We start from the raw sequence: 19,145 nt of genomic DNA on the forward strand, positions 1-19,145 counted from the left end.
TTCACTCCACTGGTTGTCTTGCATAACCTCCCTTCACTGCTGGAAGAGGAGCTTCTTTAAACTAGGTGATATCACTTTGAATTCATAAAAAAAAAAATTACCAAAAAAAGGATAACATTTTTTTTACATTTATTATTTTTTGTTGCAGGAGCATGTAAAGCATTGCATCAGAGATCAGTAGATTGCTGATGCCATGCGGGTCTCCTGCAGAACTGTCAGTGTATCTGCTTGCTCGTACCTCCTACGAACAAGTCCATAAACTCTGACAGGAAGGATCAATGAACTACCACAGTACTCACAGCATCATGGTAGTTCATTGAGAACTACCAGCCGTCAGCCATGAGTGCTGTCGGGACTTGTAGTTTCCCATTCACAGAACACTGTGAATGAGTGATGTGGCCAGGCGGGCGGAGCCCTGCACGACTGCGTTTTTTTTAAATTGTGACAGCTAGCGGGGGGGGGGGGGGTGGGGGGGAGAAGATTACCCACTATGCTAGCCGGTCTCTTTTCATAACATGTTACACCCTAAATATCGGTGCAACATGTAGCATGTCATGAAAGGTGAACTTATCCTTCAAAGCCCCATATATATGATCAGATTTTCTGCTGATTTTTTCCTTCAGATTTACCAAAACCATATAATATGTGGTCAAACCTTAGGAGTTTCGATGTGTATGCAGTCAGGCAGGCCCGTGTACTACATGGTTTTGGTAAATTTGAAGACAAAAATCAGCAGAAAATCTGATCGTGTGTGTGGGGCTTAAGGGAATTATCCAATGGGGTGGAGGTTTTAACTATCTTGTTAATTTCATTGGCAACATAAACTGTCTACAAGTGAATAAAAATAAAAATAAACGTTAAGAACAATCATTCAAAGCAGAACAAGGCATATTGTGCCTCCGGATAATTATACAGTATGCTTGGAACTTATGTCTTAATACATACTTTGATTTACTGATGCTCCGTTTTAATTTCTTCTCTAGCTGCTTCATTCTGCCCATGGCAGCATTATATTTAGCCGCTGTTTCTTTGTGTACCAGCTCGCTGCGTGTCTTCTTCTGCTCCTCTTCCATGACCTTCAAAGAAAGGTACAGAAAAAAGTTTTAATTCTAGTATACTCTATTCTAAGCAATCTAGGAGCAACTGCTACAGGAAGTACATGACTGTAATAAATCCTGCATGTCCACTCTAGAACTCCCTTGGTTGATTTTTACATCAACTCGGAAGGAAGACCGGGATGGAAGCCATGTGAGCAGTAACAGCACGCCGCTTTGTTTTAAGGGGAGTTTCACAAAATCAGCTAGTATTCATACTAGCACATTATAACTTTGCCTTGCAGGTTGTTGTTTTTTTTTTTTTTGTTTTTTTTAAAGCTGGCGATTTACTACTACTTTAATTACAGAACTGCTAATTTCACTTAACTGTTAATTGATCAGCAGAAGCAAATTCTCGCCGAACCAAATTGAAGTGTTTTCTACTTTATTCATGGAAAAGAACTTTGCAATTATTTAAACTGAAAACACTGCTCTTCTTGCACATCAATCCTCTAAACAATTTAGACCCACTGGCCTACCATTGTTTTCCCATGCGCTACAGTTCACAATTACAGGACGTAAAACGTATTATATCCAAACATCTCCCAATCTTGTATAGTGCTGGCAGTTATTGTATGGTGTTGGGTTGCAGTGTCGGATACATAGCTAGGAGGGCACGTACCACAGAAAACATATTCCCCAGTTTATACTTTTAGAATCCTCCACCACGCACATGGTTAAATGCCACTGGCATGTATAGGTGTGGAGTCACTAGGTGTTCATGTTGTAACCATCTGGATGAATTCCACATTATCATTTTTCTACAAGCATCACACAGCTGGTTAACTGCAACACAATATTTGTCATATATTTGGTGACATACACTATATGCAACATAGAATATGTGGGCGGGACTACTAGACTACGAGTGACAGAATAAGAAACCATCTTTCTGATATTAGAATCAATAAACACACCAGTCTGGCCAGACACATCAATCTTTCTCATCACCAGAACATACAATCCGTTAGTGTTCAGATTGTTGAAAGGGTAGATCGACCTGTCCACAGCGGTGACTCTCCTGTGTAGGAGGGAGGTGTTCTGCATTTTTAAACTGAACACTCACATGCCCAGGAGGTTTACATTTTGAGTGGGACATTACCCACCATTATGAATAGTATGCTTCCTCCTTTAGTTTCCGTTATTAGCTGTGGTATTGTAGGACACATCTTGTCATTGGCCTGGAATGGTTTTTGGGGGAGGGGGGGAGAAAGCGTGCTTGCTTGGCATGGGGTTCCCCTTAAAATCCATACCAGATCTAAGTGTCTGAAATAGATTTAGGGGAGACCGCACACAATTATTTTTTACATTTTGGCATGGCGTTACCCTTTAAAATCCATACCAGATCTGAAGGGCCTGGTATGGATTCGGGAGGGGGACCCCCACTCAGTTTTTTTTTCCCAATTATTTTTTATTTATTTTTTTGAAACTCCGTTTTTTATTAATAATATTTGGTACAGACATATATAATAATGCAGACTGTATACATCTTTGTGGGATATAAACAAAACTTGATAAACAATGACAAACCGTACAACAATAATTGCCCTGTACCTCAGTTATAGCAAAATTCTATTCCACTTGCATTTTTTATTTCCGCCCTCTCCCCCCACCCTCCCAACAACAACAAACAACCCAACAAAGAACAGATGCACTCATAAGGATACCAATTAGGTGGATATGAGGTCTGGAACCTCAAATCATCTTGTCAAGGGCCTAGAAATCCTGTGTCAGCGTTAATTACCGTATAACAACTCATAGAGGGGCAGAATTACATGTATCTATCCCATCCACCCAGTCTCCCCATATTTTGCGGAATTTCCCTGGCTTACCCCTTGTTTCATACGTTATTTTATATATTGGCAAGTCTTGGTTAATCAAAGCTTTCCATTTGTTCAGGGAGACCAATGATGTGCGCGTCCAATGTAATAGGATCGTCTTCCTAGCATAATAGAGGAGAAAACGCAAAAATTGTTTCTGATGGTTACTAATGCCAACCTCCTCAAAAACTGAGAGGAGGCACCATTTAGGGCTACAAATATTGGGGAGGTCAAAGGTAGTCGCCACAAAGTGGGTCACCTGAGACCAAAATGGTCTTATCCGCTCACAGTCCCACAACATATGTAGTAGGTTACCTTCTTCCCTACCACATTTATGACACAGAGGAGAAGGCAGTTTCCGCATACGGAAAAGGCGTAGAGGGGTATAGTATATCCTATGAAAAATACGTATCTGAATCATTTTATCTCTGGCGGAAATAGCAGTGCTAAAATAGGTATCTAAAAGTTCCTCCCAATTATCGTCCGACAGGTCGGGTACATCCCTCGTCCATTGTTGTCTCAGGATTTGCAGTCTAGAAATTTTAGGCTCATTCAATAATTTGTAATAATTGGAGACCAGTTTAGTATGTTCTGGTTGGGCAAGCGCCCCTTCCAAAGTAGAATTCTGAAAGGTAACAGCCCGGAGCCCAAGTTGTGACTCGGCCGCATGCTGCAATTGTAAATATCTAAACCTCCAGGATTCAGGTATACCCAACTCTTGTCGGAACGCCGGGAAGGTTTTAAATCTACCCTCCTCGTACAATTGGTGGACATATTTCAAACCCCTTTCGGCCCAATTGCCAGCGAAAGGGAGATCTCTAAAATGTGGGAACACCGGATTATTCCATATGGGTTGATTAGGAGAAATCGTGGGGTGGGGTTCAGGCACCAGTGTCTTACAGATCTTAAAGATTTTGAGAGAGTTTGCGATCATAGCTGTACCCCTCCTTTCAGAAATCGCTCCTCTGAAAATCACATTTGATAATGCTTCATAGGAGGAGAGCAACGCTGCCTCTGTTGCAGTAGCAGCATTGTTCAACTGTGGGAATAGCCACCAATGAACATATACCAACTGTGATGCATAGTAGTATAGTCGCAGGTTCGGTATTGCTAGTCCCCCTTTGTGTATAGGCAATTGTAAAGTAGTCAGTGCAATCCGTGGATTCTTGGGAGACCATAAAAATGTAGATATCAAAGAGTCAATCTCTTGAAAGATCTTCTTTGGTACGTACACTGGGCAGTTCGCCAAGACATACAGCAACTTAGGGAAAAACACCATTTTAAATAAATTAGCCCTCCCCATCAATGTAAGAGGTAAACCCACCCAGTTATTGAGTTTAGCCTTAAGCGAAGCTATACAAGGAAGAAGGTTATCCTGGACGTATGCCGAAATCGGTAGCCTAACCACCACCCCCAAGTATTTAAACGATGTTGTGAATTGAAGCGGACAATGTTGTGGCAAGTGGGCCGGGGACTCTGAGTCTAACGAAAATACAGTGGACTTAGTCCAGTTAATCTTCAGGCCTGAATATACGCCAAAATCAGTGATTAACCTCAGCATTTTGGGAATCGTGTATTTAGGGTTTGACAAATAGAGCAACATATCATCAGCATATAGCGAGATACGTTCTTCCAAAGAGCCAATCCACATGCCCTGAAGTTCCGGAGAACTCCTCAACAACCTCGCTAGAGGTTCCACTGCCAGGGCATACAACAGGGGTGACAGAGGACAACCCTGTCTGGTGCCCCTGTGGATTCTGAAGGGTCTAGAGATAATCCCATTAAGCCTAAGACGGGCAATAGGTTGATCATACAATATCCTAATCCAGGTGATAACATTCTGTCCAAAACCGAATTTTTCCATAATATATATAAGATACGGCCATTCCACGGAATCAAATGCCTTGTGGGCATCTAAAGATACAATAGCTCGGGGGACAGACAGTTTATTGGGGGCTTGTAAATTAGTGTATAATCTGCGAATATTACTATAAGTGGACCTACCAGGGATAAAACCAGTTTGGTCCGGATTAATAAGAGCAGTAATGATGGTATTTAGGCGGGTGGCCAAAATCTTAGATAAAATTTTTAAGTCCGTATTAATTAACGAGATGGGTCTGTAGGAGTCACAGTATTGTGGGTCTTTATTGGGCTTGGGAATTAATACAATTAGGGCCTCCTTCATAGATGATGGTAGGCAGCCTTGTTCAAAAATAGTCGAGTAGAGCTTTCTTAGTCTAGGGATTAGGACATCTTGATATTCTAAATACCATTCTATAGGGAAGCCATCTGGGCCTGGAGTTTTGTGTTTAGCAAAACTTTTAATGGTAAGCAGTATCTCCTCGGCGGAGATAGGTGCTTCTAGAGACAGCTTTTGTTCTAAGGGTAGTACCGGGAAGTCAATTCTATCCACATATTCATATAATTCCGGGATGGTATAATGGGCTTGTGAGCGGTACAATTCCGTGTAAAATTTGTAAAAAGTGTCTACGATCTCCTCCTGAGTATCTCTGAGGGTGTTTGAAGTATCATAAACACAGGGGATGAAAATAGGGTCCGGGAGCGGAGCGGCCAAAAACGCCAGCAATTTCCCGCTTCTGTCCCCCATCTCAAAAATCCGTTGGCTTTGGTATAGATTTTTCTTTTGTGTTTTCGAGAGTAGTGCGAGTTCATACTCCCTACTAACACTTTGCAGAGTTTGATAATGTTGAGGAGAAGGATCTCTAGCGTAAGTGTCTTCTGCCCCCTGTAACTGATTGGCCAGAGTTCTCAAACCATCCCCAGTCGCTCTCTTGAAGTCCGACACTCCCTGCATATACGCCCCCCTAGAGACCGCCTTGAAAGCATCCCAGGTGATTAGGTCGGGGACCTCTTCCCTGTTTTCCTTCCAAAAGTGTGTCACTGCGTCCTTACAAATTGATGCTACCATGGTCTCCTGCAACCAATATGGGCTCATTCTCCACACACGTTCGCCCAGGACAATACCCGCTCTCATAGTCAGTTGTAGAGGTGAGTGATCCGATATAGCCCTGGGTAGATAGGAGATAGCCTCCACCTCTGGCAATGCAGCCCCAGAAAGGAAAAACATGTCCAATCTAGAAAGCGATCTATAGGATGCCGATGCACAAGAGAATTCTTGGGTATTCGGGTGCTTCCATCGCCAGACCTCCTTGAGGTCATAGGACGCCGCCCAGTCACTTAACACCGTAGATGATGGTCTAGTGCAGCGTAGCCTATCCTGATCAGCATTCATGACCTGGTTAAAATCCCCTCCCATAATAAGGTGACCACGCAACATGGGGAGAACCACCGCCATGCAGGCTCCCAATCTTTGTAAATCAAATGGAGGGGGCATGTAAAGGTTTACCAAAGTATATAACACACCCAGGTATTGCAGTATGACCACAACATAGCACCCCTGCGGGTCAGTCCTAACCTCTATTATCTGGACAGGTAGGGACCGTAATATGAGTATAGATACCCCTCTAGAATAAGTTGAGTAAGTGGCATGGAAAGCATGAGCAACATACCTCTTTTTCAGGGCCATAACCTTTGAACCCATCAGGTGAGTTTCCTGAAGCATAACTATTTGCGCCTTAGTGTGTTTCAAGTAGTCGAAGACCAGTGATCTCTTAATCTTCGAGTTCAGCCCCCTGACATTCCAAGTAAGACAGTTAAAGCTCATTCGTATAACGCAGTAGTCACATGGAGGGGGGAGAGGAGAGAGGGCAGGACATCAAAAGGGTCCCACTCCCCTCCCCTCCCCCCCGACACATTATAGACAATAAGCCTACAATGAAAAAGTTGAAACTCCCACCAATATTTTCGGTGTCGTTGCGTGCATGCATCAGGTATACCAAGGAAAAAAAACAGGAGCAAACATCTCCAGACTAACCTTCCCCATTCCCCCCTCCCCCCTCCCTGCTCATTACCCCCAACCATAACGAGCTTTAGCCCTAAAAGAAAAACCCAAAAGGAAGAAAAACAGAAAAACTGTTTAGTCCAGGGAGTGACCAGGCGTTGCTCCCAGTGTCAGTGTAGTGAAAAAAAGGGAAAAAAAAGGGGAAAAAGAAAACAATGTCAGCACAAAAAAGAGGAAGCCTGTGCCTCCTCCGGCAACACATATCACAAATAAGGCACCTGATACAGTAGCCAAAGAAAGATATGCGCATCCCAAAGTAATTGTAGACACCAGGTCCGGGTCCACCAGCAGGGCAAAATGGCGGTTCAGAGTCAATGGCGGTGCTTTGGGTAGGGAAACTGCAAAAAGGAGCAAGAACAGAATAAAATCACCCAGAAAGTACCGTATAGAATGGTCGTCCTCCGCCATGTGTATAGAATTCCATCATAAACTGTAGGGAAGGCCCATAACGTGACGATCATGAGAAAGCAGTCAGGGACCGGAGTATTACAGCCCATCCAACCAATCCGAGGCTTCATTTGGTGAAAGGAAAAATTGTACCTTGCCGTCATTAACAACTCGTAATTTGGCCGGGTACATCATACTATATGGAAGATTTTTCTCTCTGAGGCGTTTCTTAACGTGGAGGAAGGCCGCTCTTTGCTTTTGAGTAGTAGCAGAGAAATCCGGGAAAATGGAGATCTTTTTTCCGTTGTACTGTATATCTTGTAGGTTCCGCGCGGTACGCATAATGCATTCTTTATCCCGAAAATGAAGGATCTTGGCTAAAATGGGTCGCGGAGGGGCTCCAGGGGGCATAGGGCGCATGGGCACCCTATGAGCCCGTTCGATTGCGAACAGGGGTGACAGTGCCTCCCGTCCCAACAGAGTGCTCAGCCATTGCTCCAGGAATTGCTCCGCGTCCTTGCCCTCCGCACCTTCAGGGAATCCCACAAAGCGTAAATTATTCCTGCGCATTCGGTCCTCAAGGTCTCCCAATTTAGCAGCATGTTCAGTAATCTCTTGTTGATGTGTGCGGAGAGTAGCAGACATAGGTTGCATATTGTCCTCCACCTCACTGATTCTTTGCTCCGCAGTGGAAATCCTAGAGCGAATCTTTTGCATGTCATGCTTAACAATAGAGAGATCCAGCCTAACTGTTTCAATCTGTGTGGTCAGAGTGGTTTGGCATTGATGGATAGCGTCCATAACATGCTTCAAAGTAAGTTCCTCCTCACCCTCTGCCGTTCTCTCCCCCTCCGACCCCCTGTCCACCTGTGGAGTAGGATACCCCGGATCGCTGTCTCTCTCCCAGGCCTCACCCTCCTCCCAGGGGTCTACGGCCTGCTCTGCTCTCGGGGACGCTGGGGGGGGGGTATGCTGTCCATGCGGAGAGTCCGCAAAGTGTTCCCTGATAGTTGTCGGTGTTTTTGGCTTACCCGGAGCACCGGAGGGCACTTGTGAGTTCGCCGAGGGACCGGAGTCAGCCTTCGCCTGTGCCTTGCCTTTAGAAGATTTCCCCGCGGCGGAGGACGCGCCGGCGCCATCTTTGGCCTTGCTGCCCGTCAGCGTGGCCGCCCGGTCCGCGGCGGATTTCTGGCTCGCAGGACCGTTCCGACCCATACCAGCGGGTGCCCGTGAAGGTAGTGGGTATTGCGGTGGTGGCTACGAGGTCGGTGTCTAGATAGGGATACCGGATGCTGTTCAGGATGAATCGGTGCCGGAGGAGCTCCGCAAGCTTGCTGCTTACATGTCCGCCGCTGGCCACGCCCCCCCCAATTATTTTAATTCTTGGCTATTATGCTAGAAGAAAAATGAATTGTCTCACACTGTACTATTTTTTTTTATATAGCCAAGTCGAAGAAATTGTCAGAAATTACGTTGAAGTCACAATTGAACCAAAATCGCACCACTTTGAAGTCAAAACCAGCATGAACGGGGCTTGAGGAAAAAAAGAAAAACTCAAAAACACGCTGCCAAGTGCATTTACCAGCATTTGGGAGCCTTCGGCATTTTTTTTTCTGCTGAAAAAATGCTCCATAAAAAAAAAAAAAAAAAAAGAAGGGTTTCTGTTCCTGAACACTGAATCTCAAAAAACGCTAATATGCAGAGAAGTTTATTAGTCAATGGCTTATTTTACTTCTGAAATATACAGTATATATCCAGATTTAGAATTCTAAAATACTGACGGAATATTTAACCAGGAGGTTCAGTACACACTTGATTGCAAAACAGCTTTTATAAATTTTACAATATTTAGGACTACCTCTGAACACAAATCTAAAAGGATAACATTGAGATTAGATTAATACATTTAACAAATTGCTTTTTTCTTTCACCTTTCTACAGTGGTGTGCTTTCTATACCTTACAGCAATCGGGTCGTCAGAATGATATTTAAAGATCATGTTACCTAAGCACATTTGAATGATGCTGCTTTACTTTCAGATTATTAGAAAGAAGTGACACATGCTAGATGTATAGAACACGTGCAGGACTAAAAATCTTAAAGAAATCCACAGAGTTTGAGATGGAGTGACTCCGCTGTATCCACCCTTTCCGCTCCAAGTCTGCTTTTGAATATACCTTTAATAATCCAGTGTGGTCAATCAAAAGCCCCACAGACTTATTAAATAAACAGTGCAAAAAAGCAAGTTAAAAGCACAATATACATTACCCCATACCAATCAATTTATTTTACTGAAGACGGATTAGCAAATTTCTAAATGTGCCAATTTTCTAATTTTAATAGTTTGGCTATTTCACTTTGCCTTGTGCACCATTTTACTCAATTAATCAATCAATTGTGGTGTATACGATGTAGTGGGAATGTTGTGCATAAGAATGGTACAACGTACCCTTTGTGTGGCATGGTTAAGCATCTCCTGCCATGCAGAATCAAACTGGCGCTTTTCATCTTCCAGCAATCGCTGCTCCGCTAGAGAAATGGTTTCCTTGGCTGCTCGAAGCACCTCTGTAGCACGCTGGAAATCTTGTGTGGCTTTCTGTGCTTCCAACTGAGCCTGGAAAAAAGAATAAACTAGAATGTAGGCCATATACACATGATAACCATAGGTCATATCTTTGCATCAACTAGAATACCAGGATAGAACAGTTCCCCTTTACATTTTGTATTGTGAATTTAGTACATACATTTTCCCAATGCTTACATTAGCATTAGACTGTGAGGACTGACATTTTACTCCACTGATTGTATTAGTTGTACACATGGGAGATCGTTATATGCCCTTTGTGAATCTGGAGGTGTAACTGTATAGATTTACTGCTTTACATGTCCCAGTGTTGCTATTCCCAAAAGGCAAAGTGCTACCTCGACATTGACCACTTCTGGACCACCCTATAGCAGATATACCGCTACAGGGCAGCCCTCCTGCGCAGGATCGCGTATATACTGTTTGTGATTCTGCACTTCCACCAACAGGGGGTGCATAAGTGCCGCAGAGGCTGATCTGTGGGTGGCAGGCAGTGGATGTCTGCCGACAACCTGCCGAATGTAGGGCAGAGACTCCGAATGTAAACAAGGCAGATCTCAGTTATGAAAGGGGGAAGAGATGGATTTTGTGTCTCTGCAAAGCAGGGATAAAATCCCTCTCCTCCCCTAGTAAAAACAGCACATACAATACACAAAAACACTGGTTAGGCACGTATTTAACCCTTTGCTCGCCCTAGATGTTAAACCCCTTCCCAGCCAGTGTCATCAGTAGAGCGACAGTGCAAATTTTTAGCACTGAACGCTGTATTAGAGTCACCGGTCCTGGCAAAGTGTCAAAAGTGTGTCAGTGTTCGATTGGCCGCCACAATATCGCAGCCCCACTATAAAAGTTGCTGATCACTGCCATTTTTAAAAAATTTTTTAACCAAAAACATGTAGAAGAATACATATAGGCCTACATTTTTGAAGAAATTTGATTTAATTTTTCTTTTTTACAAAATGGTAGCTTTTTTTTTTTGTTTTTTGTTTATAGGTCACAAAATAAAAAATACAGGAGGTAATCAAATACCATCAAAAAGAAAGCTCCATCTTCTGGAGGGAAAGTGGTTAGGTGCAGCTTTTACATATATCCATAAATTTGTGAAACTGAGAACTCTTTTTTTATTATAAATTAGAAACAAGTTTAATAGGTTCTTTTGTTGGCTAGTTTGTATGAGTTTCCCCTTCCATGGTGGTGAAAAAATGGTTTACCTTCAAGTCAAAATAGATCTACTTATTTCGCTAAAGGGTGGTTCTGAATGCCATTGAACATGGCAGATACCACTATGCATACATTTCTGTATGAATTGTGCTCAAATGATTGCATTAGTAGAGCAGTATTAGTAGAGTAACTGGTAAATTGGGTAGGTTGTAAATTTTTTTCCCTAAAATTCCTATTTATCGCTGTGGAAATTAAAGTGCATCACATTACGGTTACACAAGGACAACTTTATTATTATTTGCGGGTGTCAGATATGGGGATGCATTGGCTGCTACCATCAGAAAAAAAAAAAAAGGACATCAAATAATTGGTTGCATTTAGAAATTTCAACACCATTTCATTTTTAATATGATTTTACTGTTAAAACAGAATAAAAGGAGAACCTACAAAAATGCAAGTTGTGTGCAAATGTTATTATGCAGTTAATAGTAAATTTAGAAAGTTTGATAATATTGTATCAGAATAGCTTTTCATGTGCAAGGCTGCATAATTAAGATACAATATGTAGTTCCAATGATACATTCTGGCACAAGTCAAGCTATTCTAAGGAAGGAGAGGAACACTGAGCAGACACAGAGGCTGTCCAAGGAGAACTCAAGGGAGTAAAGTGTCTATATTCACCATGTTCTCTGGCGTGCAACATTCTTTTTAAGGTATGTATGTCTTCTCAGCATATTGCAGAGGTGTTGTGAGAAATTAGAGATAAACTATTGCCCGATTTATCAAAATTTCTTTAAAAAAATAAAAATAAAGAGAAAAAAAAAACTGTGCTGCCCATATCAACCAGATTCTCCTTTATATTATTCTAGTTCATGAGAGAAAATTAAATGTATTATCATAGACAATCATTTAAGACAGATGTTGTTTAAGACAGTTTGACAAAGGCTTTGCATAAGTGAAAGCGGCACGTCAGTCTCTTTTTAAAACTTCCTTCCGACAGCATGGTCTCCTCCTCTTTACATATGAATAGATGACAAATATCACATTTTCTAGCTCAGTGGTGGCCGATCCATTAGGAGCGCCTGGGCATCGCCCCCTCTATCCACACCACCCCCTATATGAATAGACAGAGCTCATGCTATGAATTAATCTATCCACGGCCGCCGTGGCCACCCCCTATCCATGCGTCCGGCCATTTTCAGGATGGCGGGTGTGTGAATTACAGCGGCGGGGGTGTTTTTTTTTTTTAAGCACCTGATTAGAGCCATAGGGTGGGCTTGTGGTACAGAGCATTGCACCACAAGCCCACCCAGATGTTACAACAGCGAATAAATATTCACTATTGAAACACTGATCTTCAAACCGGCCAATCAGAAGCAGGTCTGAGACCCGTTTTTTGATTGGCCAAATGGCTGCTGAAGAGGAGGGAGGAAATGGAAGCCGGCACGATGCCTCTGGAGAGCAGGGGAAAGGAAAGCCGTCGCTGCTGAGCAAGGGAAGCTGCTGGTGAAACCAGGGAGAAGCACTGCCCACCATAGATGGGGTAAGTATTTCAGACCTGACTGACGGGAGGGGGGATATGGTACTGTTTGCCGCCTCCCCCCAAAAAAACAAACAATGACCAACACCGTTCTAGCTGCAAATACCTTTTTTCTACAAAGTTCCTGTCCACTTCCTGCTTCCCCAGCTCAGGCGAATTACATAAAACATCTGCTCCTGTTGACTCTTTGGACATTTTCCTCAGGAGTCCCAAGAGTCTTCAGGCTATTTTTTTTTTGTGAGCAGAGGAGCACTGGAGGGGGGCGGGGAAGAGCTGGAATAGGGCTGACAGGCAGAGGATGGACTCTGATGTTTACTGCACATGCTTGAACTCACTGTGTGCCACTGTGATGCATATGCATGGATTTTAGATGTACTGCGCTTGTGCGGATTCATGTTGCTGAGGGAAGAGAAGCCGCATGAATTGCCCAGAAACCACAAGGTGCTGGCTTCAGCTGCCCTCAGTTAAAATGGCCACTGTGACATATGTGGTCATCGGAGTTACAAACGGTTGTTTACATTGCAGAATGGAGCATTAAGAACTGTAAGTACATAATTGAAATTTGAGGCGTGATTGAAGTTCCTCTTTAAAAGAGTTTGGAACAGTTAAATAAATTCTAGCTCCTACAAGGTATGAAAACGAACTAAAAGCTAGCATGACCAATGATCAGTTCATACAACAATGGAGAAGATACTAATAACCCTTTTATTAGGATAATTTTGACGTACAGAGCAAAAGTTCAGTGCCGTTATTCATTATTAGTATATAATAATTGTAGTGTTTTTACGTGATGAAACATCAAAATGTTGCTACCATGTAATTCTCTCTGGGATGACTGCTATTACGGTAATACACAGTTTAAAAAAAGTACAAGAGACATTCACAGGGCTGTCATAGTCCATTACACGGTGTAATTACACGGGGTGGTAGGAGGCAGTGAACCAGGCCAGTTATAAAGATTCTTGACAGAACCTACACAAATCACTATAACAAGTTCCTAAATCAGAATGCCTTTGAAAGAGGATACTGTAACCTAGAAACATTTTTTGATGCTGCTAGGTAGGACACTAAAGTATTGGCTGCATGTGGACACTATAGGATTGATTTACTAAAACTGGGGATTGCAAAATCTGGTGCAGCTCTGCATAGATACCAATCAGCTTCCAGAGGTTTTTTCATTAACGCTTAAAGTGGTTGTAAAGTCAAAAGGTTTTTTATCTTAATGGAGTCTATCCAAACACCTTTATGTGTGGCAGCCACCCCAGCACCTCCTAATACTTACCTGAGCCTCATCTCTCTCCAGCGATGTCCACAAGTTCCTTGGCCAATTTGGGACTCTCCTCCTGATTGGCTGAGACACAGCAGCGGCACCATTGGCTCCCACTACCAGACAACAGCTACGTGTCTGAATGGACAAACAGAGCTGTGACTTGGCTTAGGTGCTCGCTCCCACAGCAAACTGCTTGTTATGGGGGCACGTGACAGGAGGGAGGGGGCAGGAGCAGCAAAGAAGGACCCGAGAAGAGGACACTGCTGACAAAGTTGGTTAGCCAATCAAGAGAGAGAGGGGTGGGGCCGAACTGGGGCTCCGTGTCTGAATGGACACAGGGAGCTGTGACTTGGCTCAGGTGCCCCCATATAATACTGCTTGCTGTGGGGGCACTCAACAGAAGCGGCCAGCAGTGCCAAAGAGGGACCCAAGAAGAGAAGGATCTGGGCTTCTCTGTGCAAAACCACTCCACAGTGCAGGTAAGTATAATATGTTTGTTATTTTTAGAGGGAAAAAAAACAAAACTTTACAATCACTTTAATTGAACAAGCTGAAGTTAGAAGCTCATTGGCTACCATGTACAGCTTCATAAGATTTTGCACCCTGCAGTTTTAGTAAACCAACCCCTATGTTGTATCATTGGTCACTGGAGAAAAAAAAAATGCCTCAGTGTTAGAACTATTGTTATCACTAACCCTGAAACTTTAAAGCTAAATTGCGTGAAAAAAAAAAAAAAGGCTAATGGCTAATTAACCACTTCCCACCCGGCCAATGCATATATACGGCCGGGTGGGAGCCGTCTACTCCTGATAGGACGTTCAGGAACGTCATTCAGGAGTAGCGGGATCGCGCGCACGCGCGCCCGCGCATCGGCGCGATCCCGATGTGCTCGTGTCACCCGGACACGGCACATCTCAGATCGGCAGGAGGGCTCTGTGATTGGCCCTCCTGATCACATGACGGCCGTGTCCAATCACGGCCGTCATGTGATGTAAACAGCCGGTTGCTAGGCAATCGGCTCTCCTCTCCTCACACGGAAGTCACCGCTGAGGAGAGGAGAGCAGAACGCTGCAGCCGGCTGATGATCAGTGAGTATGGGCTGCTTTTTACAGCTTTTTACTCACTGATCATCAGTGTAGTGTAAACACACAACACACCACACAGTACAAACACAGTCCCCACATATGTCCCCAAAACACACGTCCCCAAAACATACATGTCCCCAAATAATAAAAACACATGTCCCTAATAATAAAAACATGTCCCCCACATATGTCCCACTAAAATCACATGTCCCAATTATTATCTGCACACATATGTACGTGATCACCTGCACACATATGTACATGATCATTTGCGTACATATGTCCGTGATCAACAAACCAATTATTATACACTTAACGGAATTTTTTTTACCAAAAACATGTAGCAGAATACATTTTGGCTTAAATTTATGACAAAATTTGATTTTATTGGATTTCTTTTCAAATAGAAAAAAGAAAATATTGTTTTTTTTCCAAATTTCCGCTATTTTTGCGCTTATATCGCCAAAAAAAAAAAAACGGAGTCGTGAATAAATAACACCAAAATAAAGCTCTATTTGTGCGAACAAAATGATAACAATTTCATTTGGGTACAGTGTAGCATGACCGCGCAATTGTCACTGAAAGCGCTAGAGCGATGAAAGCTGAAAATTGGGCTGGGAAGGAAGGGGGTGAAAGTGCCCTGTATTGTAGTGATTAATATTAACGGTCAACATCAAAGATAAGATATCTGACCTTTTGTGTAATTTTGCTGTACAGTCTGTTACTCTATAATAGCTTTTAGTATGGTGCCAAAGTAACAGCTGTAAGCTATATTCAACAGATGTCAGCCTGTAGTTTTAAAATTGTTACTTCCCTACCACAATTGCTTGTAAACTGTCCTTGCAGTACATATATATATATATCTAGATCTCTATATAGAGTTTTTGAAAATGTAAGATTTTCTAAACACAAAACTAATATTTTGCAGTTTACCAATCCTTAAAGTGGTTGTAAACCCTTACAAACCACTTTGACCTACAGGTAAGCCTAGATTAAGGCTTACCTGTAGGTCCAAGCAATATCTCCTAAACCTATATGGTTTAGGAGATATTTGCCCGAAAACGGGCACCGCTGTCTACGGCGCGCAGGCGCACTGAGCGCGGCATTTCCAAGAATGGAGCTGCCGCGCGTGTCGACTCCCGTGCGCATGCGCGGGAGTGACGTCATCGCGGCTTCGCCGAATGACAGCGGCGGAGCTGCGAGACGCCACCAACAAGATGGATGCGGCGGACTACAGGGGACAGCGGCGACTTCGCTGGCTCCTGTGTCAGGTAAGTGACACATAATGGGCTACTATGCGATGCATAGTAGTCCATTATGCTTTGCCTTTGCAGGGAATGAAAGAGGAAGTAAACCCATCAGGGTTTACTTCCTCTTTAAAAGTGGTGTCTGCAACTCTGCATTCATTTTCTTTTTTTAGTCTTTTTAACCTGGTGATCCAGCCAGTAAGCCTGTTAATTTTTCAACTTCCTTAAACAGAACAAACTGTTCAGAAAAAGTGGCAGTTAGAGGGTTGAGACAAACAGGGGTACTTAAAATGGTTAGCTTATATTTATGTAAAATCTATATCCCAAAAGAAAAGAAAACTGTTGCGGTGACTGGTAAAGCATGTTAGCTTATTAGTCAAGTCCACCTAAAGCTGCAAGTGCATCTAACACTGCCCTATACCCAAATTGCTGTCCTATGGCGTTTCTGTTGCGCTTCCAGTGGAATAGAGACAACCCAAAAAAAGTGCATTACTGGCAAAATCACCAAAGAAAAAAATAAAAAAAAAAGGAAAGAAAACAAAAAATATATAGCATCAAACCAAAAAAAAGAAAGAAAATCCACAAAGATTTGAATAATCTCTCTCACCCAGCATATGTAGAATAATTAAGACCCATAATTAATTAGCAGCTGCTGCAGTACCTGCCCGCGAGAATGCGTTTCCAGCGCGATCCCAGCCTAATAAATTACTTTAAAAACCTGTCTAGTGTGATTTTTTTATTGACACTTTTTTCCCCCAAGTGAATGGGTAGGGGTATGATGTAGCCCATACTCCTTCACATAGGGTGGGGGGCCGGAAACTGGGGGCCCCCTTATTAAAGGGGGTTCCCGTATTCGGATAAGCCCCTCACCCGCAGACCCCAACAACCAACGGCCAGGGTTGTTGGGAAGAGGCCCTTGTCCTCATCAACATGGGGTGCCCCCCTTCCCCAAAGCACCCACCCCCCATGTTGAGGGCATGCGACCTGGTACAGTTCAGGAGGGGGGCTGCCGCTCGCCCACACTCCCTTTCCTGACCGGCCGGGCTGCGTGCTCGGATAAGGGTCTGGTATGGATTTTGGGGGGGAACTCATGCCATTTTTTATTTTTTTTATTTACAATTTGGCATGGAGTTCCCCCTCATGATTCATACCAAACAAACACAGTGCCTGGTATTGGTGGGGATCCAAGTCCGATCCCCGCACCAGTGTGAACCCGGCCCCAATGTCAGCAACACATTTTTCCTTTCCCGATGAGCGAGCCAGCTTGGCACTGGCTCTCGCGACAGGGCGCGCAAGGTGTCAATCTCGCCAATAAAAGTCGCGAGATTGACACAATATCGCTGTCACCTACTGTATAAATGAAATAAAGATTTGCTATAGTCAAACTACAACATTAACAGCGCTTAAATAAATATCAAACTTATTGTAAACCAAAAACGTGAAATAAAAAAAAAAGTCCACAAATAGAGCCACTCATAAGTCCATCCCTGGTTTATTCATGTAGGTTCCAATTTAAATCCTGGATCCCATCTTCACACCGCGTGAAGAAGCACACCCCTATGGTCATGAACTTACCAGACAGACTCAGCTCAAACGCTTGTAATGATTATTGTTGGCATCTGGGACTGCATCCTTCCATCTAGATCTCACTAGACGCATTTCGTCGATACTTCGTCAGATGGAGTGTCCACAAAGCTCATCTCACTTCTTTTATATAACGCGAGTGTTGGGTGTTAACCCTTCAAAACACTCGCAATCTCCAACATGAAATCATATTGTTGGTAGTCCAAATAATCATTACAAGCGTTTGAGAGGAGTCTGTCTGTCTGGTGAGTTAGTTACCATAGGCGTGTGCTTTTTCATATATATAGCATCTTACCAATCATTAGATGTGGTAGCTGCATTTAAAAAAAAAAATTTTTAAGTTTTTTTTTCCCTTTATTTCACTTGTGATTCTGCTAGTAGCACACTTCCTGCCTTAGCGTGTCTACATTCTGGATAAAGGAGTAAGGCCTCTTTCAGATGGGCAGACTCTGCCAGCAGATCTGTCTGGCGGATGACAGGTCTGTGTCCGCTCAGCTTATGCAGTGTGAACATGGAGACGGTCACTTTCCTCTATGAGCCGTCGGATAGAAATGGAACGCCTGTCTGCAGGGTCATCCTTGGAGGCAGTGTTCGGAATACTTGACAAATTTGCCACGTTCTCCGGACTGCGAGTTAACTCGGAGAAGTCCAATGTGATGGCTATTGACGCAGATGCCCAGGCTCTGGCAACCAACAGGGTTCCCCATCGCATGGGTGAAGAAGTTCAAGTACCTGGGTATACGTATATCACCCAGAGTTGGTGACTTTATGTCCTTAAACCTTCTTCCTTTGTTGGCCAGGGTCAAATTGCAACTGGATATATCTGCCACTGTCCCTGATTGGTAGGGTTAACCTACTTAAAATTAAAGTTCTTTTTTTTTTTTATACCTCTTACGGAACACGCCAATTTGTATTCCCTGCTCGTTTTTTTAGGAGGGTGAATAGTCTATTTAGCTCCTTTTTATGTGCCACTGCACACCCCAGAATAAGTCTTCGTACTTTACAGGAGCCCTGGGGTCAAGGTGGATTGACACTACCGGATCTTTTCAAATATTTTATAGCAGGACAGGGGTGATATGGGTAGTAGATAGGGAGTTTACCAATGTTAGTCAGATAAGACTGGGTCCTGTGAGGCCACTGTTTTTTTGGGCCATGTCACGTTGATATGGCCTGGATTTGTGTGTGTTTAAAACGTAATCTTCAATAAAAGAATTTTATAAAAAAATAAAAATAAGTAGGGGATGTCCCAAGAAATGTGAGAAAGTGTGGCTGGACGCCAAGGATACCTTGAATTAATCCACTACGCTGGGGGTGGGCTTTTAAATAAACACCCGATATACTGGGCAGAGAAATGATATTTATCTGACTGCGGGTTGATCGGCAGTACCATTGATGTCTGGGAAACATACATTTTGTGGGGTACAGTTGGGGACGTGGAACGTGATTTGTTA

The 19,145-nt window shown here is 43.2% G+C and overlaps 1 protein-coding gene across 1 annotated transcript in view; it reads right to left on the reverse strand.

Annotated features, from left to right (window-relative positions):
- SH3BP5 (SH3 domain binding protein 5) overlaps positions 1-19,145 on the reverse strand; it is an 83,077-nt gene that overhangs the window by 18,910 nt on the left and 45,022 nt on the right. Inside the window, exons 4-5 of the mRNA XM_077491489.1 lie at positions 9,673-9,837; positions 946-1,076 (exon numbers count right to left, since the gene is read on the reverse strand). Coding sequence (XP_077347615.1) covers positions 946-1,076; positions 9,673-9,837 — 296 coding nt within the window. The remainder of the gene's footprint in view (positions 1-945; positions 1,077-9,672; positions 9,838-19,145) is intronic.

The sequence above is a fragment of the Lithobates pipiens genome, unplaced genomic scaffold, assembly GCF_037356315.1.
Source record: "Lithobates pipiens isolate NorthernLeopardFrog02 unplaced genomic scaffold, aLitPip1_a1.2 Scaffold_19, whole genome shotgun sequence".
Classification (NCBI taxonomy): Eukaryota; Metazoa; Chordata; class Amphibia; order Anura; family Ranidae; genus Lithobates; species Lithobates pipiens.